Source organism: Drosophila arizonae, chromosome 5, assembly GCF_054131065.1.
Source record: "Drosophila arizonae isolate 15081-1271.41 chromosome 5, UAZ_ARI_1.0, whole genome shotgun sequence".
In the NCBI taxonomy this organism is placed as follows: domain Eukaryota; kingdom Metazoa; phylum Arthropoda; class Insecta; order Diptera; family Drosophilidae; genus Drosophila; species Drosophila arizonae.
This window is the reverse complement of record NC_142925.1, coordinates 4,578,263-4,601,904: the sequence shown is the minus strand read 5'-3', so window position 1 is coordinate 4,601,904 and position 23,642 is coordinate 4,578,263. Positions and strand designations below refer to the sequence as shown.

The 23,642-nt window shown below is 42.7% G+C and overlaps 9 protein-coding genes across 13 annotated transcripts; 6 read left to right on the top strand and 3 right to left on the bottom strand.

Annotated features, from left to right (window-relative positions):
• The first annotated feature begins 26 nt into the window (after positions 1-26).
• Positions 27-1,870, top strand: TyrRS-m (Tyrosine--tRNA ligase, mitochondrial). Its single transcript, XM_018010902.2, has 5 exons — positions 27-313; positions 375-707; positions 775-1,349; positions 1,407-1,595; positions 1,653-1,870. The coding sequence occupies exons 1-5, from the start codon at positions 177-179 to the stop codon at positions 1,811-1,813; spliced, it is 1,395 nt and encodes a 464-aa protein (XP_017866391.1). The 5' UTR covers positions 27-176; the 3' UTR covers positions 1,814-1,870.
• On the bottom strand, positions 1,838-2,795 carry LOC108616001 (uncharacterized). The gene has a single exon (XM_018010912.2). The coding sequence runs from the start codon at positions 2,676-2,678 to the stop codon at positions 1,893-1,895; it is 786 nt and encodes a 261-aa protein (XP_017866401.1). The 5' UTR covers positions 2,679-2,795; the 3' UTR covers positions 1,838-1,892.
• A 595-nt stretch (positions 2,796-3,390) lies between these two features.
• Lcp9 (Larval cuticle protein 9) lies at positions 3,391-3,930 on the top strand. Its single transcript, XM_018010916.2, has 2 exons — positions 3,391-3,551; positions 3,615-3,930. The coding sequence occupies exons 1-2, from the start codon at positions 3,540-3,542 to the stop codon at positions 3,876-3,878; spliced, it is 276 nt and encodes a 91-aa protein (XP_017866405.1). The 5' UTR covers positions 3,391-3,539; the 3' UTR covers positions 3,879-3,930.
• Positions 3,931-4,017: 87 nt separating this feature from the next.
• Positions 4,018-8,748, top strand: egg (SET domain bifurcated histone lysine methyltransferase eggless). The gene is made up of 8 exons (XM_018010898.2): positions 4,018-5,371; positions 5,429-5,546; positions 5,605-5,894; positions 5,956-6,208; positions 6,278-6,786; positions 6,854-7,603; positions 7,657-8,367; positions 8,433-8,748. Exons 1-8 carry the CDS (start codon positions 4,154-4,156, stop codon positions 8,637-8,639), a joined length of 4,056 nt encoding a protein of 1,351 aa, XP_017866387.1. The 5' UTR covers positions 4,018-4,153; the 3' UTR covers positions 8,640-8,748.
• A 126-nt stretch (positions 8,749-8,874) lies between these two features.
• Eps-15 (Epidermal growth factor receptor pathway substrate 15) lies at positions 8,875-16,652 on the top strand. 4 transcript variants are annotated; one of them, XM_089471238.1, is made up of 12 exons: positions 8,875-9,300; positions 9,400-9,636; positions 9,703-10,466; positions 10,534-10,855; positions 10,929-11,018; positions 11,263-11,325; positions 11,464-11,661; positions 11,734-12,177; positions 12,235-12,423; positions 12,488-12,562; positions 15,138-15,414; positions 15,478-16,652. In XM_089471238.1, exons 1-12 carry the CDS (start codon positions 9,235-9,237, stop codon positions 16,209-16,211), a joined length of 3,459 nt encoding a protein of 1,152 aa, XP_089327364.1. In that variant the 5' UTR covers positions 8,875-9,234; the 3' UTR covers positions 16,212-16,652. The 4 variants fall into 4 exon arrangements, with proteins under 4 accessions (XP_089327364.1, XP_017866388.1, XP_089327365.1 ...); XM_018010899.2 differs by having other exon boundaries at positions 14,787-15,414; XM_089471239.1 differs by lacking the exon at positions 11,263-11,325.
• A 77-nt stretch (positions 16,653-16,729) lies between these two features.
• GstE12 (Glutathione S transferase E12) lies at positions 16,730-18,651 on the top strand. Its single transcript, XM_018010913.2, has 3 exons — positions 16,730-16,881; positions 17,640-17,742; positions 17,802-18,651. Exons 2-3 carry the CDS (start codon positions 17,648-17,650, stop codon positions 18,376-18,378), a joined length of 672 nt encoding a protein of 223 aa, XP_017866402.1. The 5' UTR covers positions 16,730-16,881; positions 17,640-17,647; the 3' UTR covers positions 18,379-18,651.
• A 798-nt stretch (positions 18,652-19,449) lies between these two features.
• Positions 19,450-21,098, bottom strand: LOC108615999 (neuralized-like protein 2). The gene is made up of 4 exons (XM_018010910.2): positions 20,838-21,098; positions 20,459-20,711; positions 20,096-20,398; positions 19,450-20,024 (listed from the first exon to the last, which is right to left on the bottom strand). Exons 1-4 carry the CDS (start codon positions 21,096-21,098, stop codon positions 19,909-19,911), a joined length of 933 nt encoding a protein of 310 aa, XP_017866399.1. The 3' UTR covers positions 19,450-19,908.
• A 57-nt stretch (positions 21,099-21,155) lies between these two features.
• Positions 21,156-21,785, top strand: LOC108616005 (small ribosomal subunit protein mS37). Its single transcript, XM_018010915.2, has 2 exons — positions 21,156-21,297; positions 21,359-21,785. Exon 2 carries the CDS (start codon positions 21,359-21,361, stop codon positions 21,719-21,721), a length of 363 nt encoding a protein of 120 aa, XP_017866404.1. The 5' UTR covers positions 21,156-21,297; the 3' UTR covers positions 21,722-21,785.
• On the bottom strand, positions 21,743-23,641 carry LOC108615998 (suppressor APC domain-containing protein 2). 2 transcript variants are annotated; one of them, XM_018010908.2, is made up of 3 exons: positions 23,356-23,641; positions 22,209-23,114; positions 21,743-22,149 (listed from the first exon to the last, which is right to left on the bottom strand). In XM_018010908.2, the coding sequence occupies exons 2-3, from the start codon at positions 23,109-23,111 to the stop codon at positions 21,820-21,822; spliced, it is 1,233 nt and encodes a 410-aa protein (XP_017866397.1). In that variant the 5' UTR covers positions 23,112-23,114; positions 23,356-23,641; the 3' UTR covers positions 21,743-21,819. The 2 variants fall into 2 exon arrangements, with proteins under 2 accessions (XP_017866397.1, XP_089327367.1); XM_089471241.1 differs by having other exon boundaries at positions 22,209-23,137; positions 23,356-23,639.
• Between the last annotated feature and the right edge of the window lies 1 nt (position 23,642).

The window sequence follows — 23,642 nt, the reverse complement described above, 5'->3', positions numbered from 1 at the left end:
TGATAAATGTACGGCGGTGACGTCACACTGCTAAAAAATACCAACTTGTAACTCAAAGCAACAGTGCAACAGCTGTTGCCAATCAGCTGTAGCTGTGAGTAGCCAAACATTTCGCATAACCTCAAGTTCCATTTGCTGGTGCAACATTACTTTATATCAATGATAAGTTTTGCATAATGTTTTCATTAAAACTCCGTATGCTACAGCCGCTGCACAGCAGCTGCTGCAATTTTAAGCGTAATTTCACACACAAAAACCTGCTGGAGCTGTCAGATCGAGGCTTCTTTCAGAGCATTTTCCCGGACACAGCAGCGTATGTTAAAATGTAAATTATCAAATGCTAAAATATTGTATAAAAATTTATTTTGTTATAGACCAAGGATAAAGCAGCTCTTCACGAAATCATCACAAAGCATTTATGCTGGGTTTGATCCCACTGCGGACAGCCTGCATGTCGGAAACTTGCTTGTGATAATGGGCCTCTTGCACTGCCAGCGAGCCGGTCACAAACCGATTGCGCTTGTTGGAGGAGCCACTGGTCTTATTGGTGATCCGAGTGGACGTAAAACGGAGCGCAATCAGCTGGGGCAGTCTGTGATAGAAACAAATTTGCAAGCCATTGAGGGACAATTGCGTCGAGTATTCAAAAACCATGAGGATTGCCTTTGGGATACACGAAACAACAAGTCTCAACTGGCGCCACTTACGTGAGTAACATATTCTTATTTAAAAATTCAGTTTTTTAATAATATAAAATATATAATAATTAAATAGAATTGTTAACAATGCCGAGTGGTATGCGAATCTTAATTTGATCGACTTCATTGCCAACATGGGTCGACATTTTCGCATGGGATCAATGCTGTCGCGATCCTCCGTCCAAACGCGTTTGGAATCGGAGGATGGGATGAGCTTCACAGAGTTTACGTATCAAATCTTCCAGGCCTACGATTGGCTACATTTACTGCGTAAGCACAACTGTTGCTTCCAGATGGGCGGCTCCGATCAAATGGGCAATCTAATGACAGGTCACGAATTGATAAGCCGTGTGGAGCGCAATCGTGAAGTCTTTGGCTTGACTCTGCCCATAGTTACGAATGAGGAGGGTGATAAGTTTGGCAAATCTGCGGGGAATGCAGTATGGCTAGATGAAAATAAGACATCGCCTTTTGCACTGTATCAATTCTTTTTGCGTATGCCCGACTCCGAGGTGGAGAAGCTCTTGAAACTATTCACCTTCATACCACTGGCCGAGGTCGACCAACTGATGCGCGAGCATGCCAAAGAGCCAGAGAAACGTAAAGCCCAGACCCTGCTGGCTGAAGATGTCACCTTGCTGGTTCATGGCGGTAGATATAAGTAGATTTGCTTTTTTTATATATCTCTAATATTATTTTTCTTCACAGAGCATGGATTAAAGCAAGCGGAGCGCGTTACCAATGCGCTCTACAAGGGCAACGTGGACGGCCTGGCCGAGTTGAACTATGCTGAAATCAAACAAACATTTCAGGGAGCTACTGTCGTTGATTTACTGACCGAACCGGGCATGTCCATACTACAACTGGCCATGAAAGCGAAGTGCTTCCCAACAGAATGTAAGTTAATTGAGAACATAAAATGCAAGTTTATGTAACTAAATTATTGTCTTCTAGCTGATGCCGTTCGTATCATCAGTGCTGGGGGCTTCTACATTAACCAAAAGCGTGTGCAGAATATTGCAGAAGTTATAACAACCGGCATTCACATTCTCCGTAATGGCGTATCCTTATTGCGCGTTGGTAAGCGCAACTTTTACATAGTGCGTTGGCAATAGTTAAGAATGTACACAATTGTTAAATAATTATTTAATAATTAAGTTATAATATTTTAATTACGAGTCTTCAACTAAGTATTTACATTTTCGGTTTGGGCTTGCGCCAGCGCTTGCGCGCCAACAAATCCTTAGCCTTTTCCTTCTTCAAATCCTTGTCGTAGAACTTTCCGCTCTTTGTGAATGTCTTCTGCTCGTTACGCATCTCGGCCAGCTTGCGATTCTTCTGTTTGATAATGTTCTTCTTGTTGGCTGACTTCTTTTTGCCTGCCTCCGATATTTGCACCTTGATTTTTCTTCCCTGCAGCTCTGAATTGTGCAGCCGAAAACCTTGCTTGAAACCCATTAAGTCTTCCATTTCCACAAAGGCAAAGCCTCCACGACGCTTTTTAGGGATGCGTATGGATTTGACTGCACCAGCCACTGAAAAGTGCGACTCCAGGTCGTCCTTGGTCGTTTCGAAGTTCAGATTTGTTACATAGAGTACGTGTCTGTTCACCTTAGCTGCACCACGAAGCAAGCTATTTAATTGAGCCGTGCTTATGTGCCCATCCTCGTGGGGCTCTTCCTCTGACTCGGAGGCCTCACTCTCGGCTCCTGCACCATTGGCGGCTTGATCCACATTTTCGTCATTCTCCTCCTCTAGTTTAGCTTCGTCGTCATCGCTACTTTCCGAATCGCTTGGATTTTTTGAAGTCTCTTTGTCCACATAAGTACCCTCGAAAATCTCCTTACGTTTCTCGTCATCGAAATTCCCCAACAGATCAGCGGAGTCATCATTGACTGTCCGCCGGACTCTCTTGGGCTTTACATACACCTCCACGTCGTAATCACTGCCAGATTCGGAGTCGCCGTCATTACCGGCCATTGCGCTCTGTTTTTATTAATACAAAAACAATTCTCAAGAACACTAAAACAACTTCAGCACGTGTGAAGCGTTAGCATTCCCTGTGAATGGCTAATTTACATGCTTCCTCTTCTTCCTGAAGCATACAAAAAGCAAATAATCGCGGAAACTTTAAATTTTTTGATCTTAATTTAATAAACTTGTTTTATCATGTGTTATCACAATTGGCGCTGATGTGGCTTTCATATGTATTTTGTTCTTAAACATATTAGTACCTTGTTAAACATATTTTATTTATTTCAAACCTGATACTGAGCTGTCTAATATGACCAGTGCATTTGTAAAATGAAAGAATTGCTAAACAAACCAACCGGTTGAATTATATAAACATTATGCAAATATTAACGTGATTTAATTAGGGTTTTTGATAATTAATAACTTATTCATTGTTCATATGTACATATGTTGTTTGTATTGTATTGTTTATTTTATTAAATTTTTATTAAATTTTTTTTTTAAATAAAATTAAGGAAACTAATTATAATCCAACAGAAATGATAGAAAAAAACCATATGGAAATTTAATTAAAATGATTTCTTCTCTGACAGGGGACAAAACATTTAGCTATTCTATATAGATACATATATTAACAAAAGCCTGGCAAGATAAATAACTCAATTGCATAGGAAATATTCTCTAACTGGCTGCACCGAAAATTTTTAGCTAATTAAAACAGATCAAGTTTGTTTTAATTTATGCAAGTTGTTAGGCAAGTTGCTAAATGTCATCTGACTTTCGGATGTGTATAAAAACGTAGCGGGATCGTAGCTTTCATTAGTTCTGTTTCGCAGTCTGCTAACCGACAACCAAATATCCTTCAACATGAAATTCGTGGTTAGTATCAATATTGATGATAATTAGAAATTTTGTTATAATACATACTTAAAATGCCTGCAGATTGTCTTCGCTTGCTTCTTGGCTCTTGCTTTCGCCGATGTTCCGGTTACTGTCAAGGAGTATAACGAAGTGAATCCCGATAGTTTCAAATACGAATGGGCAACTTCTGATGGCAGCAATGTCCAACAGGATGGTGTTTTGAAGGACCCTCACACCATTCTTGTTAAGGGATCATACGAGTACGTGTCGAGGGAAGGCAAGGTCATCAAGGTCACCTACACCGCTGATGAGAACGGCTACAAGCCCGTCATTATCCAACAGTAGATTAGCCGAAACGTATGTGAAAACGAAATAAATGCCATGAACATCTGAAAAATGATTTGTTTAAATTTTCGAGCGCAAGTTACTTGAATTATTGTGAATGGTATATCATGCTTCTTTTTGCTTGAGTAGTGCTGGTAAACACCCTAAAAAGTAAGGGTAAGAATTGTGCAGCACTGTTGCAATTGCTGCTCTTGCTCTTTTTTGCAAAATTGTTTAAACAACTTTAAAAACTTTTGTGTTGGATAAACAAAACTTGTATAACTGTAAAATACAGCATGGAATCGGAGTCTGCAGCAGTAGACTGCTCAGAAAACGACGATGCAGCAGCAGTTGATCCTTCGATTGAGGCAACGGCTTTGCCGGCTGGAAAGGCAAGCACAGTGAAAGAAGCAAAAGCAGAGCAAGGGGAAAAGGCAGAAGGCGAAGAGAAAATGTCTTTGGATGAAGATGATCACGATGAGCCATCGAATACGACCTCCGAATCTAAAGAATCGGAGAAGTCAGATGCTACTGAACAGGACAAGAACATCGCCGAAATGACATCAGAAAAAACAGAAGAATCATCAATCATGAAGCTTGATTCGACCAAACCGATTGAAACTGATTTGGATAGCAGCATTGAACTAATCAGTAGCCCAATTTCCGAGCAGTTGGAAGGCGCAGATAAAAATACCAAAGGCTCAACGGACGAAAGTGATGCAGTTAAGGAATGCGTTGGCCCTCTAATAGATTCTACTGATGCACCTAAGTCGACCGAAGATGACTTGGATAGCAGCATTGAATTAATTGAAAGTCCCGCATTAAAAGAACCATCCGAAACAGATAATATAAAAGACAGTAAGTCGGATAGCGACAGCAGCATTGAGCTGATCAGCAGTCCGAGGAATACGGAAGGCAACAATGAGGAGGAAACCGATTCCAAAACGGACGATAAAGAGAGTGCTAATAGTAATCCTGACATAGATAGCAAAGACAAAGAAGAAAGTGAAGATAAGCGAATTATCACCGAGCACATCACAGAATCAAAAACAAATACAGAAGATGCCACCATAGTAGGCGCTAAGTTCGATTCAGCTATGCCAACAAAAAGCACAACTGTAGAAAAGGAACCGATTGCACCCCAATTGATGACAGTTGCTGAGGAGCCACAGCAAGCCGATGAATCAAGCAATGCACAAAAAGAATCCCTTCAAGATGAGCCCATGAAAACAGAGCCTAGTCAAGAAGTCGAAAGTAGCATTTTAGTCAAGCTACACGAAGAGGATTATAAAGAAACAAAACCCGAGGGTGACTCGAAAGAATCCGTTGACTATGAGGAGGATAACGAAATCTACTACAAGAAGGATTGCATCAACTGCAATTGCGAAAAGCTGCACAAGCAATACGTGCGCGCTAGCTTGGCAGCTCTCAACTACTACAAGGTGCCTAGAAAGGCCCATAAGAGACAGTACATATGCATGGGTTGCTATGACACAGCCATGGACATGTATGAGGTGGGTAGTTCAACATAAATGTGAAACAAGATATCTAATATATACTGACAAATTTAGGACTATGCGGGTCACTTAGTGGCCAAGCAACCGCTGCTGCTGCGTAGCTTCAACCAGAATCATGCGGACTTTGTAGCACTGGACAGTAGTGATGAGGAGGAAGACGATGATGAGCAGAGTAAGTGTGAACATATATCTTTATAAAAAAAATCTGACATCTTATATTCCAAGCGCAGGCAAGCCCGAGTTCTCAGCGAATGATTTGCAGCTAATTGAGAACGAGTTAGAGGATGCAATAAAATCTGTTATAAACCGAGTGGATCTGGACGACCAAATGGCTTGGTCGAAGAGCATACTTCAGGCCAAATCGCAGCGCATAGGACAGGAAATCGAGATGGTCAATGACGAGCTTTGCAAGCTGCAAAATATGGCAGACAAGATGCACTTTGCTCTGTACAGTTCATGTCAAGTGGTTCACAAGCATTTGCCGCCACTTGACCTGTACCACAACATGAACGATTATGTAGTGAGTGCAGCGAAGAAATAATTAAATATTAATTTCTATATATATGCATTATATTTTGCAGCAAGTGCCACCCGCTGGTGAGATAGAACGTCCGCCCATTCAGCTGAACGAGACCTACTATGCTGTGAAGAACAAAGCAATTGCCAGTTGGGTCTCAGTCAAAGTGATTGAGTTCACGGAGAGCTCTACGGTGGGCGGCAACGTAATTAAAAGCTATAAGATTAAATATCTGAATACGCCATATCAAATGGTTAAAACGGTAACGGCTAAACATTTGGCCTACTTTGAGCCGCCCCCAGTACGCCTAACGATAGGTGAGATACCTATATATATACATATATTATATCTGAGACTTTCTAATATTTACTTTCATTTGTCAACAGGGACTCGTGTTATAGCCTACTTCAATGGCAGCACTCTGTCGCGCGGCAAAGAAAAAGGTGTCGTTCCCAGCGCCTTCTATCCGGGCATCATAGCAGAACCCTTGAAGCAGGCCAATCGCTTTAGATATCTAATATTTTACGATGACGGCTACACACAGTATGTGCAGCACAACGATGTGCGCTTGGTTTGCATGGCGTCAGAAAAAGTGTGGGAGGATGTGCATCCAGGCTCACGTGACTTTATACAAAAATATGTGGAGAAATATTCTGTGGATAGACCTATGGTGCAGTGCACCCGTGGCCAGAATATGAACACTGAATCCAATGGCACCTGGTTGTATGCGCGAGTGATTGACATTGATTGCAGTCTGGTGCAGATGCAGTTCGACGATGACAAGAATCATACTGAGTGGATCTATCGCGGTTCGCTACGTCTAGGCCCCGTCTTCAAAGAAACGCAGAACGCCTTAAATAGCGCCAATGCCATGCAACAGCATCGTGTTCCACGCGTGAGTTTACCTATATATTGAAGACTGCTACTCATATTAATTATAATTATTGTCATTCTCTATTAAGCGCACCGAGCCCTTCATACGCTACACCAAGGAAATGGAGACAAGCAGCAGGCAGGTTAACCAGCAAATGCGCGCCATTGCCCGGAAGAGCAGCTCCGCACCACAGAACGTAAATATGTCATCATCGTCATCAGCTGCAGCAAGTGCTTCCAATGCTGCTGCTGCAGCTGCAGCCCGGAATACTGTTCGACATTTGAACAACTCCACAATCTATGTGGATGACGAAAATCGACCCAAGGGCCACGTCGTGTATTTCACCGCCAAACGCAATCTGCCACCTAAGATGTATACGCCACATGAATGTACGCCGGCCTGTCTGTTCAAGATCGTTCATCGCCTGGATAGCTACAGTCCGTTGGCCAAGCCATTGCTCTCTGGTTGGGAACGTTTAGTATTTAAGCAGAAGGCCAAGCGCAATGTGGTCTATCGCGGGCCTTGTGGCAAGAGTTTTCGTAATCTGGCCGAAGTGCACAGATATCTGCGTGCCACCGATAATGTGCTAAACGTGGAAAACTTTGATTTTACACCTGATCTACGTTGTCTGGCGGAGTACTCCATAGATCCCACTATTGTTAAAGAAGCAGACATTTCGAAGGGTCAAGAAAAAATGGCTATACCACTCGTTAACTATTATGACAATACATTGCCACCGCCATGTACTTATGCCAAACAGCGCATACCGACAGAAGGTGTGCATCTTAATCTCGACGAGGAGTTCCTGGTGGGCTGCGATTGTGAGGATGATTGCTCGGTAAGTAGGCCTGAGCTTCCTTCCCAGAAACCAACTAATTGCCTTCCTTTCAGGACAAATCAAAATGCGCCTGCTGGCAGCTGACAATTGCAGGTGTCCGCTACTGCAATCCCAACAAGCCGATCGAAGAGATTGGCTATCAATACAAGCGTCTCCACGAGCATGTGCCCACTGGAATTTATGAATGTAACTCGCGTTGTAAATGCAAAAAGAACTGCTTAAACCGGGTGGTCCAACATTCGCTAGAAATGAAGCTGCAGGTGTTCAAAACCTCGAATCGAGGCTGGGGTCTGCGCTGCGTCAATGATATACCGAAAGGTGCATTCATTTGCATTTACGCCGGCCACTTGCTAACCGAAACTATGGCCAACGAAGGTGGATTGGATGCTGGTGACGAGTATTTCGCCGATTTGGACTACATTGAGGTGGCCGAGCAGTTGAAAGAGGGCTACGAATCGGATGTTGAGCACTCACCGGCGGAAGAGGAAGAAGACACTTATGTGCCAGATCCTGAGGATGATGCAGATTTCATGCCCGCTAAGTATTATCAACCTCGCAAAAAGGATAAACTACGAGTCTCCCGCAGCCACTCCACCCAATCCACGGAGCAGGACTCACAGGAGAGGGCTGTGATTAACTTCAATCCGAATGCAGACCTGGACGAAACAGTCCGAGAGAACTCGGTGCGTCGACTTTTTGGCAGAGATGAGGCACCCTACATAATGGATGCCAAAACAACTGGCAATTTGGGGCGCTACTTTAATGTGAGTGCATGCGTAACGCTCGCTGCCATAATCTTTAGCTAAACGCATATTTAATTATTTTGCAGCATTCGTGTGCGCCAAATTTGTTTGTGCAGAACGTGTTCGTGGACACGCACGATCTACGTTTTCCCTGGGTGGCTTTCTTCTCGGCCAACCACATACGCTCCGGCACCGAACTGACTTGGAATTACAACTACGAGGTGGGCGTGGTACCTGGCAAAGTGCTTTATTGTCAATGCGGAGCAACCAACTGTCGAATACGATTACTTTAATTATGTATACCTATATATGTATTTGTAGATGACTGCACCTAGTAGTTAACAAGTTAAACACAAAAACGATTAATATATATAATTAAATCTATAAAATCTTGTAAACATATTTTTAAATATTTGGTTCGTTAGGCTTGTATTTTTATTTAATGCAATTCGCCTCAAACTGTATGGCTTGCAGCCCTGGTATCAGGGTTAGTAAACGAGTTGCCTAATGGTGTAAAGACGCTGCCCAACACTAGTTAGAGGCCGATGCTGAAAAAGGCAAAAGCAAAAAATTAAATTTCATGTGTGTAATAAAATTGAAGCCGTAATGTGCTCAATTGCAACACTATAACTGTTCAAGTTGTACGTGCAACTCGCGGCGCTTAAAAATTAAGGAGCGTGGCCACCGTACAACCGCACACACATTATAAAAGCGAGTTCCGCCCTCGCTTACCCTTACGCCAATAAGAGAGAAAAAAATCGATTTTGTGATAGTGATAACAGCGCTTACGCTTAAAACAACGCAGAGGCAGAGAGGCAAATTCCGTGGCTTTTCTGCATACTATTTGAGATCGAAGTGTGCACACAATATACACAAATCGGTGGCAATATGAATTTGGATTTTACTAAAGTGTGCGGCAAGCACAACCTCGTCTATGAGGCGTACTACAAACAGGTAACGACGAATCGTACGCTGGAATTTGTGTGCGGCGGGTGACTAACAACCCCCTTATTGATTTTTTTGCGCGCTTGTGCCCAATTTTTATTTTTATAGATTGACCCAAAGGGCACTGGTGCCATTGAGGCCATGACGGCCGCTAAGTTCTTGAAGAAGTCAGGCTTAAGCGATGTGGTGCTCAGCCGCATTTGGGATCTATCCGATCCGAATGGCAAGGGTTTCCTGGACAAGCCAGGATTTTTTGTTGCTCTCAAACTAGTGTCACTCTCTCAGGCGGGCCAGGTGGCCAATATGAACAACATCTACATGGATACGGTGAATCCACCGAAAGTGGTAAAATTGTTACACAACTGCCAGCGAAGAAAAACCAATACCTAATCTGTGTCACATGCTTTCCAGGGTGAAATACCAAAGGCCCTACCTACTCGCATACAGACGGTGCCAGTTGCCGGCGCAGGTGCCCCAAGTGGGGACTGGAGTATCAGTGTCATCGATCGACTCAAGTATGAGCAACTGTTTGAATCGCTAAATCCGCAGAACGGCATGCTACCAGGCAACAAAGTAAAAGGCGTGTTGATGGATTCTAAGCTGCCCATGAGCATACTGGGCACTATCTGGGATCTTGCTGATCAGGACAAGGATGGCAATCTGGATAAGCACGAGTTTATTGTCGCAATGCATCTCGTTTATCAGACACTCCAGAAACGCACAGTGCCCAGTGTGTTGCCACCAGAACTTCGAAAGGCACCCAAGCCTGCGATGCCACCGCCACCAGCTGTTGCTGGTGTTAATGCTCCAATGCCACGCGCGCCCAGTGGTGAGGGCTTTGGCGATGGTGGCTTTGTGGCCAACTTTCCTAAAGATATTGCGCCGCCGGCAGCTATACCACCATTGCCAGTTGCTGTGCCGCCCATGACACGCATTCCACCAGTGGGAGCAGTTAGCGTACAGCCACTGATACAAACTGATCCACTGATACCCATTGGAGCACCACCGTCGGTGACGGCCAACGCTGATTGGGTGGTCAGTCCAGTCGAACTACTAAGATTTGAGGAAATATTCCGACAATCCGATTTGGACAAGGATGGCTTGGTTTCTGGACTCGAAGTGAAAGACATATTCATTAAATCGGGTATACCACAACGCACTCTCGCAGACATTTGGTAAGCAGCGCAATGTAGTTTCCAAAAGATCTCAAATTAATATATTTATCCATTATTTCTTTAACAGGGCACTGTGCGACACCAATCAATCGGGCAAGCTGACCGTGGAGCAATTCGCGTTGGCCATGTGGCTTGTGGAGCGTAAACAGCGTGGCGTTGATCCGCCTCAAGTGCTAACGGCTAATATGGTGCCACCGTCAATGCGTTCAATTGTGTCTGGTGTGGAAGTGCAGCCGCAGGAGACAAAGCCGACATACTCAAACCCCGAGTTGGAGATGATATCCAAAGAGATCGAAGAACTGGCACGCGAGCGCCGTGCCCTAGAAACGGAAATCGCACAAAAAGAGGCCGATGTGCGTATCAAGAATGGTGAAGTGCGAAGCCTACAGGTCGGTAACTCATAGAACACCACATACGTATGTATATATAGAGCTTCTTATAATGGAATTCGATTTGTTGCAGAGCGAATTGGATACCTTGACGGCTACGCTAAAGCAGCTGGAGAATCAACGTGGCGAGGCACAAAAACGTCTCGATGATCTGCAGGCTCAAGTAGTTATCGTTGCATGATCTGAAATTGATCTTAAATAGCTTGAATATTGGGTTTAACTGCTTTCCTTAATATGTGACTTTGATTTTCATTGGGTTTAATTTGAATGATTTCCATTTCCCTTTTCTTTATTATTTATGTTCCTCCACTGTTAACACAAATTGGTACGCAATTATTTTACCCAAATTATACATACTAAACTGGTGAATGCACTTAAAACATTATATTACCATACGTAACGTTAAGGTTACCCAAAATCTGGCCGTGTTGGCCTCTGTAAGTCTTGACATAACCCGCACCAGCAATCAGGTTTGTTTATTTATTATCGTTTGTGCTTTATGTTTGTGTGTTATGTTTCTGTGTTGTGTTTATGTTTAATTTATTTTTATTTTACAAGAAATGAAGAGTAGTGGCACTATATTTAACGCATGATTGTTCTGTTTGTAGGTGACCAAGATACGGGATCAGTGTCACAAGCAAGAAGAGACCATCAACGAACAGGAGGGCGAATTGAATGCCAAGCGCTCGGAGCTGCAGAAACTCAAGGATGAGGAATCAGCGCTACAAAAGGAATACGACAACAACAATAGAGAGCTATCGAAGCTAACAAAACATCTGCAGAATACACAGCTGCAGATTAGTTCTGTAATTATTTATAAATAGACTCTTAAAATATGTATATATTTGCAGCTTTAACCAATGTATTGTTGATTTTAGGTGCGCTCGATGGTCACCCAGCTGATGGAAACACAGCGACAGATGACGGATGCATTGCTAATTTGTCGTGCTGCCATGGAGAATCAAAATGCTGAACTTGTCTCGGAATATCAATTGAAAATCGAGCCAGACTTTGATGATGCCCGCAAAGTACTGCAGAAAGAAGTCGAAATGCCCAAAGATGATCCATTCCAGGAGAACAACAGCGGTGCTGCTAATAATGCTACCAATGGCTTTGACAACGATCCCTTCAGCGGGCAGGCTAGCAGCAAACCCACGCCCGCTATCGGCGGCTTTGATGACAGCTTCAATATGAGCTCTGGCTTTGACAGTGGCTTCGATGCATTTGGCCAGAGCAGCGCTAGCGGATTTGGACAAACGCAACGCGATCCATTTGGTGGCGATGCGTTCGGTGCAAACAAATCAAATGCCATAACGCCAGAGGTGAGCACTTCATGCTAATTTGTAAGATTCGATTAAAAATATTTATTGTATACGCAGCCTGGCAAAGATGATTTTGGCAGTGATCCGTTTGCGGCGCTGCACGCGCCCACGGGTCAGGGTCAGGTGCTTAGTCCCAATGCGCAACGTTCTGGCCCGCCACCCCGACCAGAATCACCTAGTCCAGCTTTGCCACCAAAGAAATCCAAGGTTCCACCACCTCGACCAGCTCCACCACGCGCAGCACAGGTAAATTAATTTAAGCAGTATAGTAAATTATTTGACAGGCTAACAAATACTCTCAAATTTATAGCCTACCGGCGGCTTTGGCGCTGGCGGCGGCGGTGGAGGCGGAGGATTTGCTGACTTTGACGATTTTGACAATAAGGTTGGTAGCAAGTTTAATGTACGTTGGGATCGGTGGTAATGCATGCACATCGCACCGCCGCAACTATTATTTTGTTAAATAGTTGAAATTGTTTTCACACAATGTTAAGTTTTTGTTTGCATTAACATGGCATTATGTATGCATATATATATTAATATTTTACTACGATTCGATTATTTTCGTTATTAATTATTATCACTAACCCACCCTTAAATTATTTGTAGTTGTGTTAACTTATTCTTTGATTCACCTAAACGAAAACCCTTAACAAATAAAAAACATTCTGCACTCGAACATTTTATTTTTGGTTTAAGTAGAAGTTTTAATTTACTAATTCGACAGTAGTTATATTGCTTATTGATTTGGGCAATAATGCAAATGCAAGAGGTACATATTCGATCCTTAAACACATTGCCTTAACTCTGCTGCCCGTACGAAACTAACTATTTGCTTTCATCTCTTGCAATTCTCTATTTTCAGTGAACATCTTAATAATAATAATCATATTTCAATAAATTCATATAAATATATATGTATACAGTTTATATATACATATATATATATAATATAATATTAACACGACACACACAGATAGACACAAACTCAGTCAGCAGTTGAGCCTAGCAACAAATTTGAAGCGTACAAAACCTAATTGCGTATACTATATAGACATTGCATATAGGACCCATATATCAGAGTTCGATCCGGCTGAATATTCGTATTTGTATTACACACATGGCCGGCCGTTCAGCATACTCGCAGTTTTCATGCCTAATTAGATAAATGTACTAAATTCAATTCGAATCTGAAATCAATCAATTGATATATCAAAAACAAAAGCAAAACAAAACGAAACCAAAAAGTAAAGTTATGTCGTGTTTAATGTAGTCAAAGTGTTTAAAGTTTAAATTTAACTAACGTCGCCACACTATGAAATGTTGTGCATTATTGTATTTAAATCATATTTACTTGAGATTTGCTTTCGTTTAAAGACCAAATAATCATATATACATTGCATACTATTATGGAGCATATTTCAGAAATTCTTAAATGCACGCCGAACCGTTTAGTTTGGATGAAATGCTAGTCTCGAAATGATTGATAGATTCATATATAACTCAATTAAGGAATTTAAATGCAAATTGTTGTTGTTTCTGCATATAATACTAAAGTTTATAGCAATTACACAAGACACACACATACATACATACACATATTTAATTGCATATATACAGCCTATGATCCACCATTAATATACATACATATATAGCTCGAATTTCATTAGCCTGTAACTTCCAAGATGATTGCTTTACTATTGATTAAATAATTTTCCACAAATGGAAGTTGCATCAATTGCTCGTGTACTCGAATTGCATTCCAACCGAAAGCTATATAGAATCAGCCGATTATAGAATCAAATTGTTAATACTTTTAAAAGACGCGTTGCCATCGACTAGGTGTAGTAGGAGCCATAGGATCGAATAACAATTGTTTTTCGTATGCACTCTGGATAATTGGTTAACGATAAATCATAGATAATCTAGTCCCACATCAGACTCTTGTTTGTACAATATGTTACGATATTTGTTTTGAGAGACATGCATACAATATATATATATACATGGAAATTATATATATATTTAGTACTATATACAACCACGAAACTGTTCACATACCGAAACCTAAAGCTTCCCGTACATTGATTTTAATGTTCAATACATAAATACTTATACATATAATGGGTACCCAAACTAACGTGTAACACCATCAAGTTTTGCATTATTAAACAACAAAAATATCTAAATATGTTCGACATCATTAATAATAATAATAATAATTATAATAATAATGCATATAACAATTGAGTTATGATAAACAAAAATATAACCATAATGAGAGAATAAAGAAACATTTTTGTCGCATCCGGTTATATCAGCTTTGTTTCATGCAGGTCTCCTTCCCCTACTTATCTTCTCCACAGCAGCTACACCCGAGTATATATATTATCCTATATATATAAAAGCTTAAAGTTTTTCATTTTATTATAATTTATGGTATTCGGTTTTAATTTGCCAATATTTGGTAATAATTGTCTAATTCATTGACTTAATAGTTTATTTTCTCTCTTCTTTTTTGTAAATTAATTTGATTTGTATTTATTTTTTCCTTCTACTCACAAAAACACAACGATTTGTTTGCTCATTTCCCACATCCACTGACACAGCTAAAAAACATTCCAATCGGTAATCCAAACACCACCACGCCCATACCGGCGCCTAATACCACGCTGCTCGATAGCTTCTCGCTGTTTGATGACCCTCAAAGCCAGGGTAAGGCAGCCAGCACTAGTACACCAACACTGCCAACCCTGCACCCACAAGCCTCCACCCACACACTGCTATCGACATCATCGGCATCAGCATCAGCATCGACATCGGCATCGGCATCGGCAACGGCATTGACATCGGCATCGACATCAACATTGACATTATTATCTGCATTAGCATCCGCATCAGCCCCCACAGCAGTCAGCACAAATAACCAACATTTGTCGCGTTCCAATACACCGCTGCAGACACAGGGCACAACGGGAACGGCAACGGGAACCGGATCAGCATCTTTGGCTGGTCTTATTGATGCATTTGGCGGCACCAATGTCAGCAGTATCAGCAAGCCGGCTGCCACTCCAGTGCCTATAATACAAGGGCCAACCGACTTTAACGATGACCCCTTCAAGGACTATCGCTACGAGGATCCCTTCAATATCAAAGATCCCTTTGCAGATGATGATGAGAGCACGTCTGCAGGGGAAGCGAGCAAGAAGAACTTTGCCGAGGACTTCAGCTCGGAGGGTATGTGCCGCAGCCGTTTATAAATCAACTTCGTCCACATTAATCATACCATTTGATTTTCAGATGAGCTCCCCCCGAAGACCGTGAACAACAATAACAAATCAAAGACGGCCACACCCCTCAGCAGCGAATTGATGCATCAGTTTGATGCATTCAATCTGAATGCCAGTCCCGCACCTTCGCAAAAGTCGGCCACATCGAATCCGAAAGCACTGGATGCTTTTGCTGACTTTGACGACTTTGCGCTGGAGAAACCTGCAGAGGTTGGCGAAGCGACAAAGGGAACCACCAAAGCAAATCTGAACAAACTCAACGATTCCTTTTTCAATGCATTTAATGACAATTTCAATGACAACAACTTTAACTCAATCAGCTCGAAAAACAACGAACATACTAAGGTCAACTCGAATGTGTCCGCGTTTGATGCTTTCGCCGTTCAGAGTACGACAACGACAACAACAAAGAAATCGGACGCCAAGCTCTTTGATGCATTCAATGATAACTTCGAGGACAACTTTGGATCTGTTAAGCCTGCAAACTCAACCACGTTGGATACTAATTTTGCCAAGTTTGATGCGTTCGATGCACACAACTTCTCCAACGACTTTGGCAAATCGCTCAACGACAGCAATGCAAACAAGGGCAAACTGAATGGCAGTGGCAGCGGTACCACCAAGAAGAACCAGGAATCCCTGACCAAAAAAAATAATGAAAAGTTTGCAGCGGACTATTCGAAGCCCGAGAGCTATGACGCCGATCTGGAGGAGGCCCTCAAGCGGAGCATACTCGATAACTGAATCATTTGGCTAACCAAAAACAGTTATTAATGTGATGTTGCATACGAACAATCTCGACATAAGCGATGTGCATGCTCGCATTAAACGGCTATATACTAACTAGTACAGCTATACTATACTGCGTTTTAAAGCAACTTTCTAAACTGTAAAATACGCATGCTTTCAATTCTTATAGGTCATTTGGTGACTACAACATTGCAATAGTCGTGTATCTATACATATATATATATATATATATATATACATATATATTCCATAGTGTTTACACTGCAGATACTTTGATTGTCTAAAACAAACTGAAAATGCTGGTATTATATTCATTATATCATATTTAATAGTTTAAATGTAATCGACATACTCGTTAACGTGCTTCAAATAACGCGTTTGCGCATATGTATGTACACCAAAACTCTATGAATAAACCAAGAGCAATATATTAAACGCCTCTCGCTCACTAATACAATCATATCCGAGATCTGAGCTCCTAGCTCAGAGCTTAGAGCTCGGAGCTCTAACGAACTGTTCTACTCCCGCTCTCTGGTTTCGTTCAGTGAGCGCTCTTCGCTCGTATATTTTACGTTTCGATTTTTCAGTCACGTTTCCGAGTTCGGCGCGAGCGGTCATAGAAAAGTAACTTGTTGCGTCTAGCATATAAATAAATACAAATTATGTAAGTATATTAGTGCAAATGGATTTGGATGCGCAAAATCTACAAAGCAACATGCTGAGAGGGAACTCCTATAGGAAATTATACACGACTTGTTTATTAGCGCTGTTCTCACGACAATCACACGCACACAAACACACACACTCACGCACACATAAACATTAAAGTGCTACAAAAACGATTTGCCGGCAATGTCGATGTGTGTGACTTTAAAACAACAAACAAGACGCGATCTGGCAGTATTTTTCCTATTAGTTTGTGAATGTGTCATATCGCCATCCATATGCATCTGTATATACCTATATAAGTGTAAGCGTGCGTGTATGTGAGTTTGTCCCCCTACTAATTACATTTATATTGTTTGTGCTGCGCTGCGAATTCACTATGTTTGTATATAATAGTGCTTGTATATCAAGCGAGTGCCGGTCAGATCCCACACCGATACACCTGTACATAGCTTTGTACAGGTATTTATATATAATAAACAGCCTGCACACAGAGGTCGACTAAAAGGTGCACCTGTGCATTAAACAGAACTTTCACTGTGTGCACTCCTGATATTGTGTTATCAGCTATAGGGGGGCTCACGGAGACAAGGCTTTTACATATGTACATATGTATTTGTAGGCATAGGGCAGGTACTACTGTCTGTGTAGATGTGTAAGTAAAGTAAACATACGATGGGCTTATCGCACAACCAGATATGATAGGTGTTTATTAATAGGCGTGCTTTAATCTAATATTATTTAAATGACTTGCAGTGCGAGCCATGTCGAAGCCAGCCCTCTATTACGCCACACTGAGCCCGCCCTCGCGCGCTGTCATGCTGACGGCCAAGGCAATTGGACTTGAACTTGAACTGCGGTAAGTGCAGCCCACACCCAATGCATTTGGCCAATTAATGAATTGTCTTTGTTTTGTAGCCCAATTAACCTATTGAAAGGTGAACATCTGACGCCAGAGTTTCTGAAATTGAATCCTCAGCACACGATTCCCACATTGATCGATGGCGATGCTACCATCATAGACTCGCATGCCATATGCGCCTATTTGGTGGAGAAATACGGCAAGGAACATGAGTCACTGTACCCCAAGGACTTGGTCAAACGCGCCAATGTAGATGCCCGCCTCCACCTGGACTCTGGCCATTTGTTCGCCCGTTTGCGTTTCCTCTATGAACCAGTGCTCTACTTTGGCTCCACTGACTGTTCCGTTGATAAGATAGCCTATGTCCAGAAGTGCTATGAGATACTGGAGGGCTTTCTCAAGGATCAGACATACTTGTGCGGCAACGAGCTGACCATTGCCGACTTTTGCTGTGTGGCAACCGTGACATCCGGGAACGATGTTGCGCACATTGATGAGTTCAAGTTTCCCAAGGTGCACGCCTGGCTAAAGAAACTTTCGGAGCTGCCCTACTACAAGGCCACCAACGAGGAGGGTGCCGAGGAGCTGAAGGCACTCTTCAAGGCCAAACTAGCTGAGAATCGCTCCAAGTAGCTTCAGTTATTAATATCAATATATGTTATTTAGTAGCCGGCATTAGCTGGCGTTTCCTTGGTCAAGTTAATAAGTTTTTAACAAACACTTTTATTAGACTATCTTGGGTAAATAAATTATTTTATTTACCCGAGATATAGCTGTTCGTTTATTTTTGTTTTTTTTTTTTTATAGTATATAAATGTAAACTGTAACTGTTTCATTGCGATTTATTTGCAGGCAAAACCAAAAAATATATTTTACAGCATACTTTTCCGCATATCAAAAGTCAAAGCATAGTCTGATTATTGAGAAAAGATAGCATATTCTTGGGCTTGGAATTTACTGCAGGATGCATAAATTAAAATGTATATTTTCAAATACGAATATTTCGAGTCAATACAGACCAATTTCGGAGCAATATACTCCTGTGAATTCGAAAAGACAACGAATTTCGATTGGCACTAAAAATTTCACATTCAAAGTGGTTTCAATTTTTCAGCAACAAACTTTTTGTTCTCTAAGCAATATTTTAATATTTGGATCGATTCTAAACAGTATGGATAGACTATCTACACTTTCCCTTCAGTAAGTAAACTTATATAAAAATGATCATTTTCATTATTTTTATTTTATCAATACACATACAATTAAATTCTATTATTTTATGTCTTTATTACATACACTGCACATACACTTTTATATCTTAACCTATTACGTCGTAGTATTACATAGCATTTACATACTACAATATTGTAATTATATCTTATATTACATGTAGCAACAATATTCTTAAAGGTACAATAACGGAAACGGAAATCGCCCTGGGGTGGACCGAAACGGCATTAAAGGCAGATCGGTGCATAGGTTTGATTTTCTACTTGCTTTCTCTTTTCCTTTTTTTTATGGAAGGGGGTGGGGGTGGGGAGGGGTTAGTAGTAGCTGGTTTTTTAATTCAAATCTTCTTTCACTTTCAACTTTTGTCTTTTCACTTCAAAGCAAAGCGCGCTTTGTACATATTTAAAGGTATGTACGCATTTAAAGGTGCTGGGGGAAGGGGCGGTTCTTTAACATTGAGTAAAATTCATGTGATGCTTTTAAACATAATCTACGTATATAAAATATAAATATAAAGAACTGGTATCACGTAACCAAAATATTATAAGCTATATCTACAGAATGAAAATACAAATTTCTTGACACATCCACCATCGACGCCGTCGACGAGATGCAACTAGAGATGGAGATGATGACAGACTATGACAGTAACTATTTTGCCTCTCCGATCAAAAGCCGCCTTTTTGAGGGGGGCGGGCAGGTAACGTCGAGAGCGCCAACGGCGCATGTGAGGAATGAAATGTCACTGAACGACAGCTTCAACTTCAACTGTCTACAATATGCGTATAAAATATATATAAATGGGTAAACAGGCTATCACGACGCACGCTGATGCACAACAGTACAGAGCAACAGCACACACTCTATTACATAAAGTGTGTGTTTTGCTTCCTTTTCTTTTTATGTGTGAGTGTGTGCGCTTTGTCTCAGTTCCTAATCTCGACGCAATAAGAAGCGCTTAATGCTCTCGGGCAGTGGCAGCCGCGCAATGGAGCCGGTTGCGATGTGCTCCAGTATAACATTGCGACAAGCACTTTGCAAGGACAGTACTACAGAAACAAAAGAAAAGTAACCAGTTCAAATGAACGAATCTAATTATAAATGGAATCTGATTACTCACTGCCTTCCAGTTGTATGATGCGTATTTGCTTTGTCGTGCCATAAACATCAATAACAACGTACAAAGGTGACCTATTTAATGGTATTTCCTTTGACACTGGGCCCTTGTCCACGCCATTAATAATGAAGTGTAATTCGCCTTTGGATGCATCGGTCTCTGTCGGCACATACATGATGCCAATGCGCGAGCCTCTGTCTGTGAGCAGTATATCCGAGTTTCCATTGTCCATCGATGGACGCAACAGTCTCTTGGGCAGTAGGCCACGCGGCGTACGCACATGCGTTGCATCGCCAAGTAGATTACCTAAGGATTAAAGCAATTGAGCAATGATCCAGGGCTATTGGGGATCTCACTTTTACTCACGTTGGGGCGGCTCATTGGCTATAAAATCGACATTTTCGCCGGCTTGCTCTTGACGTTGATTCATTTCAAATTTTGAGATCGGATATATCCAGCTGTTTCCTAAATTGGCCAAGTCAGGCAACGCAAAGTGCGGCAATCCTTCGCTCCGCATGCCAATCACGTTTGGTGTCAGCTCCGTCAGGCCCAGTCGCATGTGTCCCGACCATCCCCGTTCGATTTTTTCAATCTCCACTAGAAATATTTCGCCGGGCGCCTGCACGGAATTAATCAATTAACATTCACGGTTTGATACACTTGCACACACACACACACACATACTACACTCACAGACACACACATATACATCCCATGTAGATACATAGAGATTAACAATGCTTACCAGCGGTCGCTCGGAGAAGGTGAGAGCATCGGCGAAGCTAGTGCGTCGAAAGGCGACTGTTGCATCGTCATCTAAGCGTATGTTGGAGCCATGGTATGGATGAAACCGAAAGAGCTGACGTTCCCACACACCAGCACCAGTTGTTGCGATTTTTGCATCATTCACAATTGCTGCGGCATCGATCTGTTCTCGGTCCGCCTCATTGTTGCCGGCGAAGTCGGCTAGATGCGGCGCCTGGTGGTTGTCATCAACGGCATCCATGATTTGTTGTATTGTTTATTTCTACCATATGTATTTCTTTATTTGTGTAAATTTTAAGTCGATCGGAGTGACATGGGACTAGTGTTGAGTAATGTGAAACTAGCTACTATTTATTTCCTGTGTTGGTAAGCGCGCGCATTCGCTTTTGACGTAACAGCGAACAGCTGATTGCAGCGGCAGACAAACGGCGAAAAACACGGTGAATTAAAATAAAATTGTAAATACTGAAAGAAAAGGTGATTAAATATATTCATTTGCAGATGCGTATCCCAGGAGCACTCTATGCGGCACGTGGGCGCAAGCCACAAAACGAAAAGGATGTGCCATTTCAGGAGATACTGCCGCTGCGCCTGAAGAACACGGTCAGCGGCAAGGCAGACTCTGGCTCCGATGTCGCATGCCTGCAGGAGATGGGTGTGCTGTTTGCCTGCCTCAAGGACAACGAGTTCGTGGAGAAGTACTGCCACAAGGAGATTAGTCAATTTCAGAAATGCTACAAATTCTACATGGATCGCAAGTTCGAGGCGAAACAGACGGTCAACCAGGGCATTGTGCAACCCGGCAACAATCTGAACTACAAACAGTTAAACAAATACATGAGACGCTTTCCCAATCCACAATAGTTCGTCAATAGTGGTGCCCAATGATTTGTTACGCATTTTAATACATATGCAAATTATTTACAAAGTCTTTTCAGTGTTTTTGCTATTCATAATTAATTTTAGTAGACAACATCCGCATCGCCCAGGCCCGCAGAGGATTGACTCACAGGTGAAGGCTGGCTCAGCACAAAGTTCGACATATTTCGCAAGCTGTGAAATGGCGTGTGCTGTTGTTGCTGCTGGTGCTGTTCGTAGATCTCTGCATCGTTGGAGGCGTATGACTTGCAATTGAAGTGCTGCAGGGAGTTGCGCGGTAAGGCGAGATTGATGTGCAGCGGATAGCCGCCATGCTCCCAGGTCTCTGTCAACAGGGCTAAGCTGCGATTGGCTTCCAGTACGCGAGCGCGCTGATAGTTAAGTCTCTCCTGCTGCAGCTCTGACCATTGCTCCTGTGAAGCAACCAGATCTCATTTATATGTATTAATGTGTATACAGTTATGCTACTTACAAATCGTGTGCCTAAACGCCCAAAGTACTTAATCTGCTCCTGGACATTGAGCACCTGCTGCATATAGAAATCGCGCGCCTTCTCCACGCCATCTAGGCCGAAGAGCAGCAACTCTCGCTGCTCCTCCAAATGCTTCAGTCGCTTCAGCATATTGTAGTCAATGCCATGCTGCAAGGTGTGCCTCCGTGACTCTCGTCGCTTATTATTCGATTTTTTGGGTGGCTGCGCCAGCGTCAATGCTCCCATAGTATAGTCCGTGGCCGAGGTGGAGGACGAGCCGCCATCGGCAGAGCCGCGATGCTCGAATTGCTCGCGTGCAGTCTTCAAGCTCTTCTGCTCGCTGTGCATGAGGCTCAGCTGCCAGTTCTGCAGCGCATTGCGTATGTCTGCCTTGGCTAACGGAGCAGCTCCTGCGGATTGACGCGGTGGCTTTGGCGGCGGCGCTGGCGTACCGTAATCCACTTCGAGCTCCAGCTCGGGACTGATCTGCGATCGTGGACGCACTTTTGCTGTGGGCGCACTGCCGTCCAGACCCAGACCCAGACCGAGCAGCTGTGGCGCTGACGGCGGTCGCGGCGGCTTGGTCACCTTATCGTGGATTTGTAGCTGCTGCAAATGCTGCGTCTGCTGCTGCTGATTGCGCAACAGGCACAGCTTCAGTCCCGCACAGAAACGTTCGAAGGATAACAGACCGCTAGGCGGCGTCACGCGACGCAGCGAATCCAGCACACCTTGAGGCAGACCCTTGGACCCATCGTCCTGCCAGCCCTTCTCAATGTCCGCAAAGCGCACATAGCCGCTCTGCTTATCATCCAGAATGTCGAAGAGTTTCTTCATGGACAGCACGAATTGTTTGGGCAGCGCGTCCAGCGAACTTAGGCTGCCGCTTTTGCTGGACAACATCTTCTAAATTAGAAATTAGTAACAGACTAAAATAAAAACAAAAATGGAAAGCGTGCATAAATAATAATCAACATTCATAGGTATTTCTTAGATTTCGCCCACGCTTTTTGCGCTCAATGCATATTTTTGAATAATCATAACGAAAGACTTAGGCAACGAACTAAGACAATGATGCGAACGAGCGGCACCATCGAAGCTTTGTTTATACACAAACATTTAAACAATTTGTGGCTGAATAACTCACTTGCTCTGCTGCTGGTTGCGGAAACTGGATATGCGGTTCTATGGCAGCCTCCTGAGGCCGTTCGTCAAGGCTTTGTTTGGCTTGCTCAATTTGACGTTACTTGAAATGAGTTTTTCTTTTATTTTGCAGCCATGCAATGCAGCTGGAAGAGCGGGCAACACATCCAAACCCAACCGACTGGTTGGGCAGACTGCAAAGCCGCGCTAAGCAAAGCGCACGCATGCGCAACTGGTTGAGTGGCTGGCGGGACAGGTTTTCAATTTTAGTTTAGGGAGACACACACACAC

Coding starts and splice junctions, on each gene's coding strand:
- TyrRS-m (XM_018010902.2), top strand. CDS start 177: ATGTTTTCATTAAAACTCCGTATGCTACAGCCGCTGCACAGCAGCTGC. Junction 708..774: donor TCTCAACTGGCGCCACTTAC/GTGAGTAACATA, acceptor ATAATTAAATAG/AATTGTTAACAATGCCGAGT. Junction 1,350..1,406: donor CACCTTGCTGGTTCATGGCG/GTAGATATAAGT, acceptor TTTTCTTCACAG/AGCATGGATTAAAGCAAGCG.
- LOC108616001 (XM_018010912.2), bottom strand. CDS start 2,678: ATGGCCGGTAATGACGGCGACTCCGAATCTGGCAGTGATTACGACGTG.
- egg (XM_018010898.2), top strand. CDS start 4,154: ATGGAATCGGAGTCTGCAGCAGTAGACTGCTCAGAAAACGACGATGCA. Junction 6,787..6,853: donor AACAGCATCGTGTTCCACGC/GTGAGTTTACCT, acceptor TTCTCTATTAAG/CGCACCGAGCCCTTCATACG. Junction 7,604..7,656: donor ATTGTGAGGATGATTGCTCG/GTAAGTAGGCCT, acceptor CCTTCCTTTCAG/GACAAATCAAAATGCGCCTG.
- Eps-15 (XM_018010899.2), top strand. CDS start 9,235: ATGAATTTGGATTTTACTAAAGTGTGCGGCAAGCACAACCTCGTCTAT. Junction 10,467..10,533: donor CGCACTCTCGCAGACATTTG/GTAAGCAGCGCA, acceptor TTTCTTTAACAG/GGCACTGTGCGACACCAATC. Junction 10,856..10,928: donor GTGAAGTGCGAAGCCTACAG/GTCGGTAACTCA, acceptor GATTTGTTGCAG/AGCGAATTGGATACCTTGAC.
- GstE12 (XM_018010913.2), top strand. CDS start 17,648: ATGTCGAAGCCAGCCCTCTATTACGCCACACTGAGCCCGCCCTCGCGC. Junction 17,743..17,801: donor GGACTTGAACTTGAACTGCG/GTAAGTGCAGCC, acceptor TTTGTTTTGTAG/CCCAATTAACCTATTGAAAG.
- LOC108615999 (XM_018010910.2), bottom strand. CDS start 21,098: ATGGATGCCGTTGATGACAACCACCAGGCGCCGCATCTAGCCGACTTC. Junction 20,712..20,837: donor CCTTCTCCGAGCGACCGCTG/GTAAGCATTGTT, acceptor AATTCCGTGCAG/GCGCCCGGCGAAATATTTCT. Junction 20,399..20,458: donor AGCCAATGAGCCGCCCCAAC/GTGAGTAAAAGT, acceptor TTTAATCCTTAG/GTAATCTACTTGGCGATGCA.
- LOC108616005 (XM_018010915.2), top strand. CDS start 21,359: ATGCGTATCCCAGGAGCACTCTATGCGGCACGTGGGCGCAAGCCACAA.
- LOC108615998 (XM_018010908.2), bottom strand. CDS start 23,111: ATGTTGTCCAGCAAAAGCGGCAGCCTAAGTTCGCTGGACGCGCTGCCC. Junction 22,150..22,208: donor GGCGTTTAGGCACACGATTT/GTAAGTAGCATA, acceptor GTTGCTTCACAG/GAGCAATGGTCAGAGCTGCA.